At 42.1% G+C, this 20,718-nt stretch overlaps 3 protein-coding genes across 4 annotated transcripts; all 3 read right to left on the bottom strand.

Annotated features, from left to right (window-relative positions):
- Window positions 1-1,322: 1,322 nt before the first annotated feature.
- On the bottom strand, window positions 1,323-5,339 carry ptcd1 (pentatricopeptide repeat domain 1). The gene is made up of 8 exons (XM_008404766.3): window positions 4,692-5,339; window positions 4,476-4,616; window positions 3,839-4,057; window positions 3,660-3,761; window positions 2,726-3,382; window positions 2,139-2,255; window positions 1,839-2,021; window positions 1,323-1,668 (listed from the first exon to the last, which is right to left on the bottom strand). Exons 1-8 carry the CDS (start codon window positions 5,118-5,120, stop codon window positions 1,435-1,437), a joined length of 2,082 nt encoding a protein of 693 aa, XP_008402988.1. The 5' UTR covers window positions 5,121-5,339; the 3' UTR covers window positions 1,323-1,434.
- An 879-nt stretch (window positions 5,340-6,218) lies between these two features.
- fbxl18 (F-box and leucine-rich repeat protein 18) lies at window positions 6,219-12,908 on the bottom strand. The gene is made up of 7 exons (XM_008404755.3): window positions 12,690-12,908; window positions 11,428-11,625; window positions 10,834-11,183; window positions 9,964-10,099; window positions 8,797-9,875; window positions 8,144-8,362; window positions 6,219-6,810 (listed from the first exon to the last, which is right to left on the bottom strand). Exons 1-7 carry the CDS (start codon window positions 12,765-12,767, stop codon window positions 6,654-6,656), a joined length of 2,217 nt encoding a protein of 738 aa, XP_008402977.1. The 5' UTR covers window positions 12,768-12,908; the 3' UTR covers window positions 6,219-6,653.
- Window positions 12,909-15,011: 2,103 nt separating this feature from the next.
- actb1 (actin, beta 1) lies at window positions 15,012-18,149 on the bottom strand. Of its 2 annotated transcripts, XM_008404745.3 has the most exons (7): window positions 18,028-18,149; window positions 17,135-17,260; window positions 16,813-17,052; window positions 16,238-16,484; window positions 15,963-16,154; window positions 15,693-15,874; window positions 15,012-15,603 (listed from the first exon to the last, which is right to left on the bottom strand). In XM_008404745.3, the coding sequence occupies exons 2-7, from the start codon at window positions 17,255-17,257 to the stop codon at window positions 15,460-15,462; spliced, it is 1,128 nt and encodes a 375-aa protein (XP_008402967.1). In that variant the 5' UTR covers window positions 17,258-17,260; window positions 18,028-18,149; the 3' UTR covers window positions 15,012-15,459. The 2 variants fall into 2 exon arrangements, with proteins under 2 accessions (XP_008402967.1, XP_081465673.1); XM_081609547.1 differs by lacking the exons at window positions 16,813-17,052; window positions 17,135-17,260; window positions 18,028-18,149 and adding an exon at window positions 16,686-16,710.
- Window positions 18,150-20,718: the final 2,569 nt, after the last annotated feature.

A 20,718-nucleotide genomic window follows, 5' to 3' on the forward strand; every position in this document is an offset into this window, starting at 1 on the left:
TAAAATTTTCACGGAAGTAAAATGTTCGTTTTTGTATATATCTTTGAAGGGATATATAAACGTTACCATAGCGACCAGAGTCAGAGCGTTTGGGCAGTGGTCAAGAGGAGAGGAGTAGAGCTTGTGAGTCTTAAGTCTGGTTTAGACGGCAAAATTTAAGAATTGTCGGCCGATTCTCCAAATCTCTGTGACCACAGAGCTGATAAAAGTCCAACAGGTTCGATCGGTTCGTGTTCAGCCACAAGGCAGGAGCTACACGAACCGATTCCAGTCACGAACATCGCGATTCCAGAGGATAATCCAGTAAAAAAAAAAAAAAAAAAAGCGGGAATTTAGAATAAGCAAACACGGATGACGATGTAGAAGCAGTAATGATAGTTTGTGGAGTCATTTTAAGAGATAAAAGATGTAATAAAAAGAAAAGGCAGTGGATGAAAGACGATGGAAGCAGCCGCTCTATTTGCTGCACTATGATTTGGAGTTGAATGTTTTTTTTCATAGTTAACATTTTTAACTGAATAAACAATAATGACCTTTTAGATTTAATAATAAACATTTCCACATATCATCTCCGATATCCACCGGACTCTCAGTTGCGCGATATGTCAGCTGTTTGGGATTCCCCTCTGTTCTGACGTCACTGCGCTTTCTGATTGGCTACCTGTCACATTCAGCAGGTTGTATTCTCGTTCCCAGTCATGGAAAAACCCACAGGCTGCGAGAAAAGGGCCAAGACAACCCAAATAGGGCATATTATTCAGTATTTAGTGGGAACACCAACATGCAGAAGCCTTATCTGACTGTCATGAGATACTATCTCATTATAATGAGATAATTATTTATTATTAATTATTATTTTTATAACAGAGTGACGGAAATGTGCTTCCATATAGATGTGTATGTTTACTGGTTTAAAAAAAAAAAAAAACTTTGAAGTTGTGGCTTATAGTCCGGTGTGGATAATAGTTTGGAAAATACGGACTATAATCCTTCCTGGATTTTTTCTGTGAAGAACCCAGAGAGGGTTGTTTGATTGCACTTTCTGGAAAACAAAATATTTTTACATTTAGGGCTCCTGCAATCGTCACACTTTTTCTGTTACAAACTGACTCCGGCCCCCCACCAGAGAAGGAAAAAGTTATGTGGCCCTCACAGGAAAAGGTTTGGGGACCCCTGGTCAAGCAGGATGCTGAGGGATTGTCTCACTGGCAGCGATACCTCTTCACCCTACACCCTTAGATGGAGCTCTGAAACTGGATCCCAACTGGGGGGACCCACCACAAAGGTTCATAAACTCAACCAATCACAAGACAAAAACCAGATAGAATGTATCAAGTTTATAATAAACCATAATTGCATCAACATTTTCAATACAGAACCACATTTCCTGACAACAGTCATTGTTTGACCCAAATCCATTCATATTGATAAAGCCTAATAAGACTGGGAGCTGTTTTTCTTATTGCGGCGAGAAAAATGTCTCCTGGCTGCTGCTCTGTGGTTCCTCTCAGCCTCAGTCAGTCCGTCCACCGCAGCGCCTGACTCAGACTGCAGCGCCGACTGCTCCTCTTCCGCCTCAGCGCTCTGAGCAGCTGAATCCTTCAGCCACTGCTGGTAGTAACCACGGAAACCATCTATGTGCACCAAGTAGTTGTTTCTGGATTTGTACTGGGATTAAGTGAACAGAGAGGAAACCAATTAAAGAGTTGAATTATGAGAAATAAGCAACATCTGAAAATGACATTAAAGAGGATGAAACTGGAAGGTGTGAAAAACAATATTATTTAAAATGATTAGTAGATCATGACAGATCTTTTTTTATTTGTGTGTGCTCTGACCTGGTTGTAGTTGGGAGGATATTGTGCAGCAAACTCCAGCTGCTGGACGATGACCTCATTAGGCCACACACTCAGGTCCTCCATGCTCTTCAGGAGCGTTTTCAGGTAGATGTAATCCAGTCTCCGAGTTGCCCGGCCAATCAGAGCAGAGAACACGTGGACATTGGGCCGAAACCCTGCATCCTGCAGAAACAATCAGAGATAAACAAACCAGTTTACTGCCTGTCAATTGGTGAGAACAGCTGTGTGTGTATATTGTGTGCAGTGTCAGGTTATTTAATAAAACAGTCAGCATGTCACCTGCATGTCTTTTAGCAGCTGCAGACCTTCCTCCTGCCGATCGCAGCCTAACGCCAGACATCCATATGTCTGAATATTCAGGCTGACATTCCTCTGTCGCATCACACCCAGCACAGCCTGGGGAGAGTAGGAATGGAAACTACATGAACACACACATATTTACGCATAACATACACAGCAGTCACAGCGCTTCACTTTTTCCACATTTTGTTATGTTACACACAAATACCCTGTTGTGACAATGCATAAAAGGTTTTTGAATTGTATGCAAATTTATTAAAAATAGAAAGCCAAGAAATCTCAAAGGTATTCACAGCCCTTGTCATGAAGCTCAGATTGAGCCGTTTCCACTGATCATCGTTGGGATGTTTCTACGGCTCAAACTGAATCCACCGGTGGAAAATTTACTTCATTGAACTTGTGAAATTCTTTGGAATTTTCTTAAAAGCTGGGCCCGTACAGATGGTAGCTGTATAGAGTAACAGTAATTATGTAAACATTGTTTCTTGTAAGACCAATATAACTTACACAGGTGGACAATAGCAATCAGTTCAGGAGAGCTTGTTAGGATTTTTGTGTGCCGTTACCTTTACATCCTCTGGGGTCCCCACTCTGATCGTTCTGCGTATGGCGGAGTTAAAAAACGCAACATCAAGCTTCACCTGATGCCGCTTGGCGGCCTTTAACAGCATCTGGAGGGACTGATGGCCAGGCTCCATCATGTCGGCCAAGAGCGTCAGAGTTTTCAGGTCTGGACTCAGTCCGTTAGCCTCCATCTTGTCTAGGAAACCTTTAGCTCCACCAACAAGGGCCAACCTGTCAGAGGCTGTGTGTACAGAGCTGAGAGCGAGCATGGTCCCTCTTCTGCCTTCTAAAAGGTCCAGCAGATTAGGGGTTGTAGAGTCGGCTACTAAGTCAGAAGTCAGTGAGATGTTTTCTGTTTGCCTGATTGGCATAAGATGGGTGGATTTCTCCTCTTCACTGAGTTTGTTGTTCGTCCGACTCTTACTGGTAGTGCTGTGTTCAAGAAACAACTGCCTCTCTAGAAGGTCTATGTCTATTACACTCTTGTAACTGGCATCTGACGCATTTTCTTTTTCCCTCCAAATTTCATAGTCAGGCTTCAGCAGAACACTTGATGCTAAGGCTGGATCACCAATCCCACAATCCCTGGCTGTTCGTAGAAGCAGAGTATAGTTCTTTGAATCTGGGACAATCCCCGACCGCAGCATCTGACGCCACACCTGCAGTCAACAGAAACAGCAAAACGACAATCTTTAAACAACAAAATAAGAAATGCTTTGTTTTGGACAGAATATTACTGCAAAAACTGATACATTCGTTTACATTTTCTTCACACATCTTTATCAGCAGTGCCAATAAGTGTGGAGGGCGCTATGTACTGTATACACTCTGGTCCAGTCAAAAGCAACTAAGTTATTTGGGCATCACTGCAATAAAACAAAAATATCCAATCAGTCAGTCCAAAACCTGCTCACCGCTCCGGAGAATCAGAATTACCTGCAAAGCCAGTCTGAATCCTGTGTCTTTGTCTGTTAAACAGGCCATCAGTAGGTAATGAAACGTCTCCTGAGTTACAGCGTGTCCATTTTTCACCATTTCCTACAAACACAAGCAAAACTCTTCAACAGACGCAATGCAACGTCTTACACCCCGGCATGAGAAGGCAGCTGTGGTACCAGGAGAGTGTGAACACAGGCTTGGATGTGGTTGGTGATGGCGTGGGTCTTGAGCAGAGCGTGGTACGTAATGGTGCTCAGAGGGTAGTTCTGACGCCGGAGCTCTTGTTCCAGCTTCAGGGCTTGCTGGAGTCCGGCTTGCTTCGATGGCGACTCGGCACAGGCGTTGAACAACGCGGTGTAGGTTGCATCTGTTGCAGCCAGACCTCGCTTTTTCATCTGAAGGACACAGCAGCACACACAGCATTACAGAGGTCACTGACTGGGTCACTAGGAAGGTCTGTAAACTGGAAGGTTAGACTCAGCTGAGTATAAAAAGTTTTGGTATACTCAATATTCTGGCTTAACAACCAACAAACTTGGTTGTTTGAAAATATTTCCAGTCAAAATAAAAATAAAAAAAGCACACAAACAGTGAGATTGTGCAACATTAAACTAGCACCACGTATCATCTGGAATCCATGTAAAAACTACAAACGTTCAGACTTCTCAGATTTTATAGTTCTTTTTGTTCATTTTAATACATAAAATCTCAAAAATACTGGAAATAATTAAGAACTACAACAAGGAAGAAAAGAAAAAACAGGGATGATGGCATGACAAGAGGCAGATATTAAACTGCAACACTTTTCCCTACATCGTTGTAAAGTTTGAAGGCCTTTTTGAGTTGTCCAGCTCGACCACAGCCTCCAATCAGCACAGAGTAGTTGAACTCCTCAGGCTGCAGCCGCTCCTCCTTCAGCATGTTGCTGCTAAACACATCCAGGGCCTCTTGCAGCTGCGGAGCAAATAGAAACATTAATGCAAAGAAAAGAGGTTAGGAAAGTCGCAAAGACAGCTCACTAAGGCAAACCTTGTTCTCTTTGATAAGTCTCTTGCACTGTAAGAAGTACCAGTAGGCAGTGTTTCTCCTCACAGTTCTTCGGTGGGGTTTCTTCAGCTCCCCTGCGTCCTCATCATCCTCCACAACATCCTCCGGGTATCGCAGGTTCTGGATGTCCGGGCGGCTCTTCCCGAACGACCTCCTGGAGGAAATGTCCTCAGACAAGGAGCCGAAGTTTTCCCGGTCAGGTGAGGCTCCAGTATCCGTTCTGACAGACGTGGACAGGGACACAAACCTGACGGGGAGCCGACATGGAGTCGCTGAGAGGACTGCGAACCTGCGCTCTGGTATTCTGAGACCTAGATGTGTTTTTAGAATCGCCGTCTCCGAAGGGAAAAAAGAAACCCTGGTCACAGATATTTTACTCCAGTCTCGTAAACACCGCATCACAGCGAACATCTTTAAGCGCTATCACGGTGCTGACTCTCTACCTCTAAAATAAATTGAAAGTTAATTTATTTTAAAATATAAAATCTCAAATGTTGTTTGGAGGAAACCATGTTGACCTGAGCAACCACGCTTCAATGACGCAGTAGTCCAGACCTGAAAAATAGATACCGAGTCATCATTTAGAGCAAATTCACCAGACTTTAGCCAACAAACGAGGGTTTAGAGTTTAAACGATGTGATTTCACAACATATGGTTCTACTTCCTGTTAAACAAGTTGTCGAAAAAACTCCTTCTAGTCCCACATTTAATCGATTTATCATCAATGTATTATTCTGTCTGCCGTGATGCTAGACTTTATGCACACACTGCCCTCTACTGGTCACAAAGATAATTGTATGGGGCACACTCCCAAAATGTATGAAAAAAAAACCCTGCCAATATCGGATCAATAACCTTAATCAAATGAAGTTTTCTGAGTTAAATAGATAAAATTGTGTATAACAATTTTTGATGATTATCAGTATTTCTGGGCGCTAAGCTCACATTAGCCCACTCTATACCCAATGAAGCTCAATGTGTGGAATGTCTCTCCTCCGAATTATATGTAATGCCAGAGGTCTGTATGTGCTGCAGCAAAAACCGATAGTCTTGAAGCAAAACCAGCTGTACTTAACAAAACAAAATAGTTTATGAAGTGGATGTATTGTGAGAGGACCCTGTAAGGGGACACCACCATCTTTTAAAGATGATTTTAATTGCAAATAAAATAAAAAGGTAACTGTTGTATCAAAGTTAATGTCCTGAAAAGTAAATAACCTTCCCTCCCTATAAATGTCACAAAGTGTGTAAATATTTTTCTGTCCTTAAGAAATTAAATTACACAACTGAATCATTTAAAAAAAAGATGCCTTTTTGGTAATATTTTTATGAAATACTTTCAGCATGGGACAAAACAGTTAAAATATCAGACTAAAATCTTCCAAACAACAAGCATAATCACTAGTAAGGATATTTCTGTATTAAATATAATTAAACCAGGTTTGATTCATCAAGGAAAACTGGAAGTTGTGGCTTACTGTGAAGAAATAAGTTTAGACGTTTCTATATGCAGTAGAACAATTACACTTTAATTCATAAAAAAACATATTTTGCACATCTTTAGTAACAGACCATTGTTATAAGTAGAGACTTTTGTTTAAACTTCCAGTTTGTAGAAAAAAAAACATGCACACAAGAAATCATTTAAAAAATCCACAAAACCATTTGTTGTGTCACAGCTTCATTTACAAAGTTTCATTCTTTATAAATATTGTTGGCACTTATTTTAAAACAGACACCAAGCAACTAAAATGATTTATGACTGGGATGCCCGAGTAGCACCGTGTGTAGATGGATGACTAAACGAACCATTATTACCAAAAACAGTTTTGCTGATGCATTTTTTTACACTGCTGCTGTTACATAATCAGAAGCTTGACAGACAGTATTTCACTACATTTTATTTTCAGCAACAGCAATTACGTTACAGATCACTGATGATGTCATATGGGTGATAAATGTGGAGGCTGCGCCACGTGGCTCTGGAACAAAGTTATCCGATCCAGCAGCGACAGTGAGATGCCCCTGATGACGGAGGGCAGGTCCTCGTGTTGTAGCGGGTAGATGACCACACTGAGTGCTGAACGCTCAGCTGAAAATCTAACAGAAAGAGAAAATGCAAAACTGACTTCTAATTTATTATATCGCACCATTGAACCTTCTGACCAACACCAGCAGGCGAGGTGGACGTCTTCCCCGAGGACACAGCGACAGAGCTGGAGTGTTAGTCAGTAAAAATAACTTCTCTTGATTATTTGCTCAGCTTTGTTCTGCCATGCTCATCACCCAAACATACATATCATGAAGAAGAGTATAAACCCCATAGCATTTGATACTGGCATGGCAGTGCCCCCTAGCGTTTGGACATGTAATACAAACAAAACAACAACAAAGGACAAACGGGGAGTGGGAATCAAACCAGTGAACCACACCTGAGTGAAGTTGGCCCCCCCACCTTCTTCAAATCAGACAAAATTGGTGTCAAACGTTTGTGCTACGTTTGTGCTGGTTTGTGCAGCAAAAATTATCGTTTGTGCCGCTATCATTTTAAAGATATAAAGAAATGTTTCTAGAGGTCATCCAAGGTCAACCCCTCATCCACCGTCTTCAAACCAGACAAAATGGGTGTCAATCAACTCGGCTGCGTTTGTGCTGGTTTGTGCAGCAAATTTTTTTGTTTGTGCTGCTTTGGCTTTGAAGATATTAATGAAAGTGTAAAGGTCAAAAGGTCAACCAGCCCCTCAACTTTTATGAAATCCAACTTTCTTTATATCTTTAAAATGATATCGGCACAAACGAAAATTTTTGCTGCACAGACCAGCACAAACATAGCACTAACGTTTGACACTAATTTTGTTTGATTTCATAAAAGTGGGGGGGCTGGTTGACCTTTTGACCTTTACACTTTCATTAATATCTTCAAAGCCAAAGCAGCAGAAACGAAAATTTTTGCTGCACAAACCAGCACAAACGTAGCCGAGTTGATTGACACCCATTTTGTCTGATTTGAAGAAAGTGGGGTACTGGTTGACCTTGGATGACCTCTAGAAACATTTCTTTATATCTTTAAAATGATAGCGGCACAAACGAAAATTTTTGCTGCACAAACCAGCACAAACGTAGCACAAACGTTTGACACCAATTTTGTCTGATTTGAAAAAGGTGGGGGGGCCAACTTCACTCAGGTGTGAACCACCAGTTGTAAAGAATTTACAGTCAGTGTGTCAGTGAAAAGAAGATTATAAAGAAATGGCAATTACACAAGGTTAGGTTGGTTTAGTTAGCTTAGAGTCATCACACTGAAACGCCTTTGTGTATTTATTTAGGTTATATTTATCTAATATTAACACATATTTGATAGTTTGAAACATTGGAGTGCGACATGACGGTAAAAGCAGAAGAAATCAGTAAATACAACTTAATCTTCACTCACCTGTCCAGCAGGGACTTCTGCAGTGTCCGACAGGCGGCCAGAGTGCCGCCCATGAACATGTGGCACATTACAACATGGCAGCAGCGCTCCATGAACGTCTCTGTGGCCAAAGAGTCGAAGGTGCCGCTACGGGAGATGAGACAGAGCCGCTGCAGGCGATGGCAGCTGGACAAGGCCTCAAAGAAAGACGTGTTGGCATTTAGGTATGGCTGCTCTAACCTAACACACACACACACACACACACACACACACACACACACACACACACACACACACACACATAAAACAAAGATGAAGACTTCAGGTTTCCAGCAGAAATCCACACTGAGGATGGATAGATGGCTCTGTTAAAAGACAACTAGATGCATAGATAGACAAAAAATGGTTGGATGAATGGAAGGACACATTCAGACAATGTCAGAAAAAAACGTTTCAATTCTCATCCTTTGGTCTTATTGATATGTTGCAAATCTTAAGATTAAATTGCAGCTTTTCCTTGACTGAGATAATGCTAACTAAATTGAAGACTATATTAGAAAAAAAACTAAAAGCTGCTAGTTAAAGGAATATGTGGTTATGTTTAGGAATTCACCATCCATCCACAGCCAAATGTTTCTGAACAAGGAAAAGACAAGTTGAAGACTTCCTCTAACCTGAGTTCCTGCAGCTGTGTGCACTGTGCAAGTGTCTCCAGCAAGGAGGCTGCGTAGTTCATGGTTTTCAGAGATCCCAAGTTGGCTAAGGACAACACCCGTAGGTCTCTGCACTTCCTAGTCAGCTGTACCAGTCCAGTTCCTTTGAGGACTCCAGGGAGTCCGGCCAGAGTCAAGCGACGTAGCCGAGGTAAAGCTTCAAGTGCTGCCAGGTGCACATCTCCAACTCCTTGTGCCCAAGCGCACATCCCACGAGGCTCCACGCTGGCACGGGTGCACGGCTCGAGCCGAGGCAGCGCCGATGCAAAACCTGGACCGATGAGCTCAAAGGTTTCTAAGAAGCGACAGCCAGCTGTGAGCAAAACCAGCCCAGAAATGCTGTCCCCGGCCAACAAAGGCTCCGAATCAGGTTTGTAATTCTGGAGACCCACACGCGGGGCCTTCTTCAGTCCCTGGAACAGCAGTGAGGGAGTTGAGCCAGGCGCTGAGGTGTGATTCGTATTTACACCGTCTGACAAAGCGCAGGCAGGCAAGGTCAGAGACCGCAGGTGTTTGAATCTGCCCAGGCTGGCACCCAAGTGTGTTTGTCCGTCCAGCCCAGGTGAGCACTCGTGATGATAATGTGTGTGCATCAGGTTCAGGTGTTTAACGTTGGAGCAGGTTGCAGCCACCTGGCCCATTGTCTCAGCAACCAGCTGATCCTCCACACTCCTGCACTCCGAGTACGGAACATGGTTGATCCCGCTGAGGTTGAGGCTGACGAGCTGAGCAGCGTCTCTGACTCCACCGCCAAGCAGCGACTGGAAGACCTGCGGCCACAACGCAGGGCAGCGGCTGAAGCTCAGGTGCTTGGGGCTGTTTCCCTCCAGAGCTCGCTTTAGGGACAGTGGATCCAGCCAGGTGCGTGGCAGCTGCAGCGCCAGCAGGTCTCCACGCTGACCGAGGCTTTGAGCCAGTGAGGGAGCAGCGGGCCAGTGAGCCGGATTGGGACCAGGAATTGAAACAAGGAAAACTCTGAGGTGCTTTGGAATGTGAACGCTAAACACGGCAAGGTAGAGAAGGAGCAGCGTCTGGTTCACCTGGTGCAGAAAGGACATCGATCGAGCTCTTAAAGCGTACATTACAGGAATCAGACAGATAGTGTAACAGGAATCCCAAATAACTCACCTCTCCTGGGGCCAGTCTGGCCGTGAACTCCTCCAGCTGTTCGTAATGTGGCACGCTGCTCTGGCCGACCATCAGCTGACAGCAAACACCGATGCCCTCTCTGGTCACATCTGGAATGTCAAACTGCAGCATCAGCCTGAAACACAACGGCAAACAGTCAACTCCAACACTGTCCTCTGGAAAAAACACTGTCTAAAAATGCACCTCACAGCCAGTGGAACCGATGATAACACCAGGTTACAAAAAAAGATTTTTTGGAAGTCTATGTTTTTTCAACTGAATTAGGATTATTTTGCACCGCTGAATCCAAAAATGACATTAATTTTTCTCGGTCAGGTCAGGTTTTTATTCTAATTTGATTTAGAAAAATCCAATCTTCTGACTGAATTGATGACATTATCAGTTCATTTATGTTAATATTTCTCATCCAAAAAAGGTTTTAGGAGAAAAAAAAATTGTTTTCTAAACTAGGACTTCTGTAAATTGTATAATAAACACTGATAAGGGGAAGTACATGTGAATTGAACATTTCGTCTTCATTGTGTAAAATTCTCCGTCTCTCTTCTGCCCTGATGGAATCTCTCCTCTTGCAGTCCGACAGTTACTGACCTATGAGGCAATCACTATTTCATCACAGCGATGAAAATTCTTCATAGTCTGTTTGAAAAGCTGGATGTTTACTCTCTTCTGGAGAGCTTTATGAGCTTCTATTGTCTGAATTGGTAGAAATAAGTTGTAGCCCCTTTTCTGTTATTTATCCATTTTAGGTAAATCATTACAGAAATAGAAGTACAAACAGCATATGTATCCGAGCATATGAAGACCTAACCTTACAGTTTTCTCACAATTCCTTTGATCCCAGACTCTTACTTGCGAAGTTGGGCACAGCAAGGCACCACGCCATAGCTCGGTGTAAACAGAGTCTGTCTCAGCTCTGTGAGGCGGCTCAGTGAATCAACGGCTTCTGAGCTGAGCAGTGCGGAGTTGAAACAGGGCCTAACATCAAACGCCAGCGATCTGAGCAAAGACAAAGAGGATAAGAGACGCGACAGGCAAAGGGAGGTGAGGCGGCAGCCGGTTACATCCAGATGTGTTACTCCTCTGCATCGTGCCAGTTTGTCTAAGGTGGGGGCTGACAGCCAGTAGCAGCTGTTGAGGCTGAGGGATTGTACGTGGTTGGCTAGCAGGTTTAGAGTGTGACGGACCAACTGATCGTCAGCCTGGAAACAAAAAAAACCCCAAAAAAAACAAGGTTTATTATTATTAAAACCAGATCTGCTGTGTTTTTCCACTTTAATGTTAGGGAGGGTTTTAGGACTCATGAGCATCTGCACAGATATGCCCTAAAAAAGTGTATTTGATATGTTGTTCATGTGTTTGTTTCTGAACTAAACACAAAGAATTTCTCAGTCCTGAAATGTCTCATCATCTCCAAAGAATGTAAGAGATTTTTAATTGCTTTACCAGATATTCTTCAGAAAATCTGACGTTTGTGAGCAGTGTCTTGTCGTAGCAAAGTGTGTGTAACTTCTGGCAGACATTTGCCACATTAGTCAGCAGGTCACACACTGGAACATGACGGAGGATACACAGCAGGATCTCATCAGACAGATCCGACATCCCAACCGAGCCAGACGACATGGTATCCTGGTTACAGAAAGCCTGACACAGAGACAAAAGATCCGTTATATCAGTCAGAGTTCATGAGACAGCTCACCGAGATAGCTCAATAAAAGATATTCTAAACTGTGACATTTGTAAATATGTTGTTCCTTCAACCAGTCAAAGTGAGGACTGCTTCTGGCAACAGGATTGCTGATAGAATTTTTCAGAATCTACAGAACCAAATTTCCTGACACTCAGTAAAGAAATGCAGTTCTTTTTGACCTGAGCTAGGAGGCTGAAGGAACCTACAACCTTTTCATTTCAGGAGCTTAAAAGTAAATGCCTTCCATGTTCTGGTTCATCCATGCATCCATCTACACACTTAACCTTGCAGGATCGCAAGGGGCGCTGGTGTCCATCTCCAGCGGTCAACGGGTGACCGCTGGGCCACTGTAGTTCAAGAATATTCAACAATATTTCACTTATTTGCTTAATTAACACCTGGGCTGTTTTGTCTGTCTGTGTTGGATCATTGTTCATCTGTATTTAGAAACGCCGCCCCTAAGATTTACCTGGGCAAAAGGTGCGTTTCTCAAAACCTCAGAATTCACTCAACTGCTTTTGTCCTGTGTTAATATTAAAACAGGAATGCAAAGAGGAAAGCCCAAGTCTCACCACAGCTCTTATCGTAAACATTTAAATTGGATTTGTCGCACAATTCAGATTATCTTTGTCTGATGATATATAGAGCAGATACTTTTTCACACTGCATGTACATGTCCTGTGGCAGAGTGCATGTGCCCTACGTAATGCGACAGCACATGCAGTAACCTACATTTTGTACAAAAAATAATTATGCTGCATAATCATTTATGATGGGCGGTGCATAATAAAAAGAAGTGCATCGTCGACAACATTTTCTTACTTTTTTTTTTTTTTTTTTTTACGCCCTTAATCCACTGGACCATTTCAAAATGCCTACCAGTCTGTTTCTCTACATCTGAATATTAAAAACCGCCAGGCTAAACTAAGCAGAATTTTGTCTTAAGCTTAGAAGCGATTAAAATAACAAACGTTAATTAAGATATCTAGCCCGCCCTGTGAAAACCTCGCCTACCTACCTGCTCGATCTGTCGATCCATTCCCTCCATAATCCCAGGTGCAGTCTCATTCATGACTGGTGTGTTATTTCTAAACATTGATTTGAAATTAAATCCGCGTGCCTTTCATGTTCCAGTCCTCCTGCTTTAACACCGTACCACAGGCTGCCGTTAGCTGCTACACGGAGGATATTTGAGGCCGCACCAGCGGGAAGATCTTAATGGACGGATTAACTTCCGGCTGATCGTCGTCTTCTTCTTGATTTTTGTTGGTGATTGGCATAAAACTATAAGTAGCATTACCGCAATCTACCGGTACGGAGTGTAGTGTGGTTTATGAGTGTCTGTCTGTCTTGGACAGAGAAAAAGTAAAAACAGCAAAATAATTATGTAAAATTATGCAATTTTACAGTTTGTTTAAAAAGGAACAGTTAAAAGATACAAGATCTTATGATTTTCTGCCTCTCTCATACTCATCAACCTACAAACATTTAAATCTCCCCACGCCAGATGAACTATTAAATTTAATGACTCTTAAACCTCACATTCTCATCCTCAGAGAATGTCATCCCTCCATAAGTAGGAGGGATAACTACACCCTTAAGAGGGTGGTTGGAGTCTGTGCTTCAAAGAGCCAGCCACCATACAGAGTGTATACTAGTCAATGAGCTAGAACTGTAGTATCCCTTGTGTTCAGCCACCGTTTAGCCAGGTAGACAAAGAGTCTTACCTGGACTACAGACAAGAGACAACCCAAAGATATCCAATTTTATATTTTAAGATAAAAAGTAAGTTTTGCATTTAATTTGGAATTAAAGTCCCAAAGTCAGATAGAAAAGGGGTACGGTAGTTAAATTGTTAGGGAAGCCTAATTATTACTGATTAGGTAATAATTAGGCTGGTGTTAGTCCTCTGTTTAGTCTCAATTATAAAGTCTGGAACCATCTACCAGGACATTTTAGAGCACTTCATGCTTCCATCTGCTCACAAGCTTTATGGAGAGCCACTTCAATATTGAGCAGAACTTGGTACCTGCCCACACGGCCTCCAACACCTCCGTTAAAAACAACAGTCTAATTGTGCTTGATTGGCCAGCAAATTCCTCAGATCTAAACCACACAAAGAATATGAAGAATTGGCAAAGGAAAGGGGAAAAACTCCAGAATAAAAAAAATGCTGAAGAGCTGAAGGCCACTAATAAGCATGTTGTGTTTCATTAACACTTTAGTGTCAAAGACACCTCCATCAATGCAGTGATTCATGAAAAGGAGTCTAGACCAGCTGTAAACTATGAAACTTAACTCAGAACACAGATTACACATGTGAATTATGTTGCATAGTGAATGAGTTTACATTTTGAAATTGAATTCTAAAAATATTTTTATAACTAATTTTAGATGGACCTCTAAATCAAATTAGTGTACCATGGTGACTCATTGACCTGTGTAACTGCATCATAAATTTCTCAAGATGAAATGATTGATGTATGACATACAGAAAAGGAGTTTCCCAATTTAATCACAGCTTGTCCATCTTCTGAAAAAAAATTTATAAGTTGGGTTTATTCTGTACAGAAACACATTTCTTTGAAATCTCATGCACAAGTTTATAGCTCTAGATTTTAGCTTGGAGTTTTGATGTCAGTTTCAATTTTTAGCCTAATTACCCTCTAAATCAGGTGAGTGATGCAGGAGGCAATAAGGCAACCAATAGAAATGAACAATGACTGCATGTAGGTCTGTTTTTGTACAGTACTTTAGTTTTTAATTGTGCATCAAATACAGAAAGCTGGTTCAGCACTATAAATTTCATGCCCCACCCCTCCAAGGGTAGATACATTTTACTCCATCCTTGCCTCACTTTTACATGTTAAGACTCCTTGTCACAGTTAAATACAACTTTGAAAATTTTGCACAACTTGCACCAGGTGCATCTCATTTCCCAAACTCAAGTGAATTTGTAGCCATGATTGTAACGTTTGGGTTCAAACAAATGTTGAAACGGTGTTTAACTGAAGATTGTTGACATGTGCAAGTAGGATTAGTAATTTGTCTTATGCCAAATTACTAATCTGAAGTTTGCTTCAGACTTTACCAAGTCTGAAGAGAAAAAAAAAAAAAAATCCTTTGGAGGTTTAACTTTTTGCTCTGCATTGTCAAATTCTAGATAATGCGACAAGTTAGCACCAAGTTTGACTCCATGTAAAGCTTTTGAAGACACTCATTTGAAACTCAGATTAATACTGGCCTAACTTTGTACAACTAGTAACAAGTTTCATTTTAGATGCGCATTAAACTGCCCCAACCCCCCCCCACAACACTCAAGACCAGGCAGACAGAAATCTCAGACATGTGCGCTTTATTGGGCTGTTGTGTACATTGGAGACTTGACACCCCATGCACAAACCTTCATACACCTCAAAATGTAGAAGTCCTTTTTGCATGATGACAAACTGGACCAAACATTAAGGCCGAGTACGAAAAAAAAAAGTTCAGATTACATAATTTATACATTAAGCAATACACAGTAAACCTTCATAGAGGCAAATAAGGTGGTGAACAAAGACATCTGGAATGACTTCACAACTGACATGTTTCACACATTCACACCGCCAAGGATGCCCTTAGCTTCCTGTAGTGTCACCCCATCAAGGGCCATAGTGCCACAGCCAGAGTGATGACAGAATGGAAGAAGTGTCGGCTCAGCACAGTGTGTTGGTGCAGGTATGCAGAACCTGTTTGGGCTGGAGCAGTGTTTTTAGGGAGGGTGGCAGGCTTAGAAATGAGTCTTTTTAGAAGCACTTCCTGTGGACAATGCTGGGGCCAGACTCATCATACTCCTGCTTGCTGATCCACATCTGCTGGAAGGTAGACAGGGAAGCCAGGATGGAGCCTCCGATCCACACGGAGTACTTCCTCTCTGGAGGAGCGATGATCTGGAAAGACAAACAGCAAGTTCAAATTGACGTTCAAAATATTTCAGTAAAAAGGAGTCAGTCAGAAGTCTTGCCATTTTCAATCTTACCTTAATCTTCATGGTTGTGGGTGCCAAGGCGGTGATTTCCTTCTGCATGCGGTCAGCGATGCCAGGGTACATGGTGGTACCTCCAGACAGGACAGTGTTGGCGTACAGATCCTTACGAATATCCACATCACACTTCATGATGCTGTTGAAGGTAGTCTCATGAATGCCACATGATTCCATACCTGTGAAGCAGAGTGATAATTTGTTTAAAAAAAAAAAGGACAAAATTAAAAAATTTGCATCCAATCGTTAAAGATTAACGCAACTTGCCCAGGAAGGAAGGCTGGAAGAGGGCTTCTGGGCAACGGAACCTCTCGTTTCCAATGGTGATGACCTGGCCGTCGGGGAGCTCGTAGCTCTTCTCCAATGAAGAGGAGGAAGCAGCAGTTCCCATTTCCTGCTCAAAGTCCAGTGCAACATAGCACAACTTCTCTTTGATGTCACGCACAATCTCACGCTCAGCTGGAGGACAACAGGTTTTGACATGGTCAGGGAATAGATTACTGGAACAAATTGCCTTAAGGTAAACAGAGAAGTTTGCTTACCTGTTGTTGTGAAGCTGTAACCCCTCTCAGTCAGGATTTTCATGAGGTAGTCTGTGAGGTCTCTGCCAGCCAGGTCCAGCCTCAGGATGGCATGTGGCAGAGCATAGCCTTCATAGATGGGCACTGTGTGGGTCACACCATCACCAGAGTCCATGACGATACCGGTGGTACGTCCAGAGGCGTACAGGGACAGCACAGCCTGGATGGCCACATACATGGCAGGTGTGTTGAACGTCTCAAACATGATCTGGAAGGAGGGGGGAACTGTTACTCACTGAATTCACAAGTCCTGAGAAAAAGTTAGAAAGACAGGGCTGTTATTTTTAATGTACAGGTTTCAGTCAAGCAGAAAACCAGATTAGTCAGAACTAATCTACAGACGTGCAATTTGAAAACTTCATTGCTCATGCTGCAGCTAATCGTTTATTCAGTGCAGGAAAACAGAAACCTGAAGAGATGAAAAGTTCAGCTCAGGGAAGAGAAACCTACAAGTTGAGGAACAGGAGGAGTTCAAGACCAAGAAATACTAAGACAGTCCTGGATACAGAATGTTTTGATGACATTACTCTAGTTACCTGGGTCATCTTCTCCCTGTTGGCTTTAGGGTTCAGGGGGGCTTCTGTGAGCAGCACAGGGTGCTCCTCAGGTGCAACTCGCAGCTCGTTGTAGAAGGTATGATGCCAGATCTTCTCCATGTCATCCCAGTTTGTCACAATGCCATGCTCAATGGGGTACTTCAGGGTCAGAATTCCCCTTTTGCTCTGTGCCTCATCACCAACATAGCTGTCTTTCTGGCCCATTCCAACCATCACGCCCTGGGAAAGCAGTGTTTTAGTTTCACCCTATAAGGTTTGCAATCATGTTTTCAAATAAAGGGAGAAGGAGGCGAGTTTGTACCTGATGCCTGGGGCGACCAACAATGGAGGGGAAGACGGCACGTGGAGCATCATCTCCTGCAAAGCCAGCTTTGCACATTCCAGAGCCATTGTCAACAACGAGGGCTGCAATTTCATCTTCCATTTTCTAAGGGGGAAAGAAAAATTTAGATCCAATAGTTGAAACTCTTGTTGTAGCGTCTGAACGCTGGGTGTCGCAGTTGAGTAAATCCTCGGTCAAATCCAGAGATGTGAAACAAAAGGCAGTTTCTCGACCGGTCTGGACATGGCCATAAAAGGCAAAAAGTGAGGGCAGTCTGGATACAGCAGCGGCACACCGGCCCGGAAGTCATCCCGGCAGTAGCCCCAGCCTCACCCTTCACCGGAGTTGCCGAGACAGAATAAATTCTCCAAATGTCGCATATTCAGTCCCTAAAAAAAATAAAGCTTTTTTCTGACGTAAACAAAATCGACTAAGTCGTGCAGACATGTGGCTTTTTGAGATGCCAGCCGTGAAGAGAACTCGGCTTCTAATTGCTTATTCCCCCCACCACCAGTTTTCAATTTTAAAAAGACAAGTTGCACCTTAACGTCAAAGCCAAGGAACCAGACGCGTTACAAACGCTGATGCGCAACTGGAAAACTAGGTCCGTTTTAAGCCAGATTTAAGTCAGCGCGAGCGGTAACATGATGCTTTGAAGTAACCGTTTAAAAATGCAACGCCACTAAGCTGAACACCGACACTGAAAGGTTGTCTGGGGTATCAAATTAAGCCACCTTAACGATACGTTTAACGAGATCATACAACATTGAAGACGAAAGCGACAACACTATAAAGTACAGTCTGAAACCGCTAAAGAAGTGCAGCCACAACAACAGCAAAAAAAAAAAAAAACTCAAATCCGTTGCTCTTACCTTTGCGAAGGAGAGTTATCAGCTTAGTGTCTGACCGCTATGTTTAGTGCTCAGGTGTCTGAGGTCGACTGCAGTAAAGGCCAATAATTCCCAGGACTTTATTTGCGCTCGAGCTTCAGCCCCTTTCCAAATAAGGCAAACTTTCCGCACAGCGCCTTCTGATTGGCTCCGCTGCATCCACTGGGTGTGGCACATGCAAATACCAGCTCTGCTGGCTGATGCTTGATACTGAAGAGCAGAAAAAAAAAGAAAAAAGAAAGAAAGAAAAACTTAATCCATAGGTAAGTAATTTTAAGAATTAGTTTTATTATGTCAGACAGAGGTCAGGGAAATACACCAACCTGTCTATTCCTCCTTCATCATTAGGATTTTAATGACTTTTGGAAAAAGGCAAAAGCCTATTTTCTCATGCTAACTCATAAACATACTAGTTTTTTTATTCATCCTTCCATTATATTCATTATTTGTCTAATTTTGATTAATTAGTTGTGCTTAGAAACACAAGCCTGGTCTTACAATAGTTACTACAGATACACTGGAAAATTACAATGTCAGGTCTGCTGACAGCCATGTTAATACACTTTAACACACAATGATAGTGATCTGAGTGAAAGATACACGTGGACATTTTGAGGTGTGTTTAACATAAAAATTCAGCAGACTGTACATCTCATTATGTGTAACCACTTGTGTAATAGGTGAGGAGGGAACACCCTTTGGCTTCATGATACACAATAGGTGAGTTGGCATTAAATTATGTGGCCTTGTGATGACTCATTTTAATACGCGTGCTCCCTTTGCAAACATGGCAAATGCTTCAACTTATTGGGGTAATAACTAAATCTAAAATTGAACAAATATTGTAGTGTTCCTCTTGAGAATGAGAGGCAGGGTTAGGCCGCTGTTTTAACTTAATTAGGGCACTGGGGGGAGACTTATAAACTGACACTGGGAATTCTTTCAAGCTCTGAGGGTTCCTAATAAGGATATATGGAATCCAGCTCACCAGTAGGGACGGGAAGCAGAGTTTTATAGGGACTCTTTTTTTTTCTCCCGTTGTTAAACATGCACGTAGGAAGTGATCACAGCTGAGGACAGCATCCAGGCTGGCTGAATGAGCTGATCAGGGAGTTGGCTTTTCACAGCGGCATTATCCTGCTTTAGACTCACAAGCACCAAGTATAGACTCAGGGCAGGGAACCATCCCTTTAAGAGAGCTTTTGGAAGACATCCATATAAGGAGATATTGGAGGATGTCACATGGGGGGGAAAAAATGCACAGCTCAGATCATGTGACTAGTCTGAGGAAATGAATGAAGCTTTCTTTTTAAGGGTTTACATGTGTTTTTGGTGGGTTTAATTTAAATGGTATTTGCAGGAACTTCTTTTCCCCTTATTTATATTTTGATACATTTTACCACATTGAGACTCCTCAGTATTTTATCTGAACTCTGTTTTTAAGCTATTTTAAAACTCTGCAGCATGTATGAGCAATACATGAATTACAACACATACATACAGTAGGCCCTCCTCCTTGCGTTACTCACTCACACATTCACAGAGAAACTCTCAGGCCTGGCTCTCTACTCTGACTAAGACCATATATGGAAAAAGCCAGCAGGTAGCCTCTGTCCACTTTCACCCCTGCCTGACCTCCGGTGCCGTCTCTCTTTTAAATACTGATTACCATCTTATCCTTCTTTATTTTAGAACATTTCCCCCTCCTCTTTACTGGAATTAACCACAATCGTTCTACTTCACATTACGCTTTTGGGAATGTGAAACAGATCAAACAGCATTTCTGCCTTTTTACCTTTATTATGGTTTCTCCCAGGTGTTAGGGTAGGTTAATCACATTCCAGTAGAGTACATTAATTACAAGAGTTGTGGCTTTAGTGCATGGTTGAGTAAACTAAAGAAAAACCTGCAAAGAAGTATTGTGAAATTTACAGAACAAACTGATTGGTAATTTCACTGATTTGGTAATTTCAAAATAAAAAAAAACCAATATCTGAACCATTAGTGACTGGGATAATTTTGCTTAATTTAATTATTCTAATAAATGGTTCGTAGTGTGTAACTACACTGCTTTTTGACTTAATTTTAACATGCAAAAAACTATATTAGCTAGTGTGTGTGTTGATAAACATAGCAAACAGCTGTACAATCAAGAATTCAAAACCAGATAAAAATAGCTTAGTACATAATCATAACCTTTAACCACAATCAATTAGAATATTGTCAAAAATGTGATTTAATAAAAAAATAACAGATTTTTTACACATTGTATATTCCAAACTTCAATTTTTATTACAAAGGTTTATAGCTCCTGAAAACCTCAAAATGAGTTTCTCTGATCATTACACTATCATGACCAGTAAGAAAAACAGAGAAACAAGAACAAAAGTGTCCACACACAGGGAGGATGGGAAACAACACTGATTGGACAAGCTCTGCTACTCCTTAACTTTTTCCACTGCTCTTTAACTCTGTCTGCAGAGACGGAGACATGGATACGATCCTGCAGCCAAGTCTCAGTAAAACATGTTACACTGCATTTCTGGTGCTCTGGCTGACTTGTTGTCAGGGTTTGGACTTTGTACAATTGGCTAAGCCAACAGTTTCAAACAGCACCTTAATGATTGCTTGAAGAGATGGTTTGAACTTCTTTCTTTGCTCCTGCTCTGCTGC

This window comes from Poecilia reticulata, chromosome 1, assembly GCF_904066995.2.
Source record: "Poecilia reticulata chromosome 1, P_reticulata-male-v2, whole genome shotgun sequence".
NCBI classification, from domain to species: domain Eukaryota; kingdom Metazoa; phylum Chordata; class Actinopteri; order Cyprinodontiformes; family Poeciliidae; genus Poecilia; species Poecilia reticulata.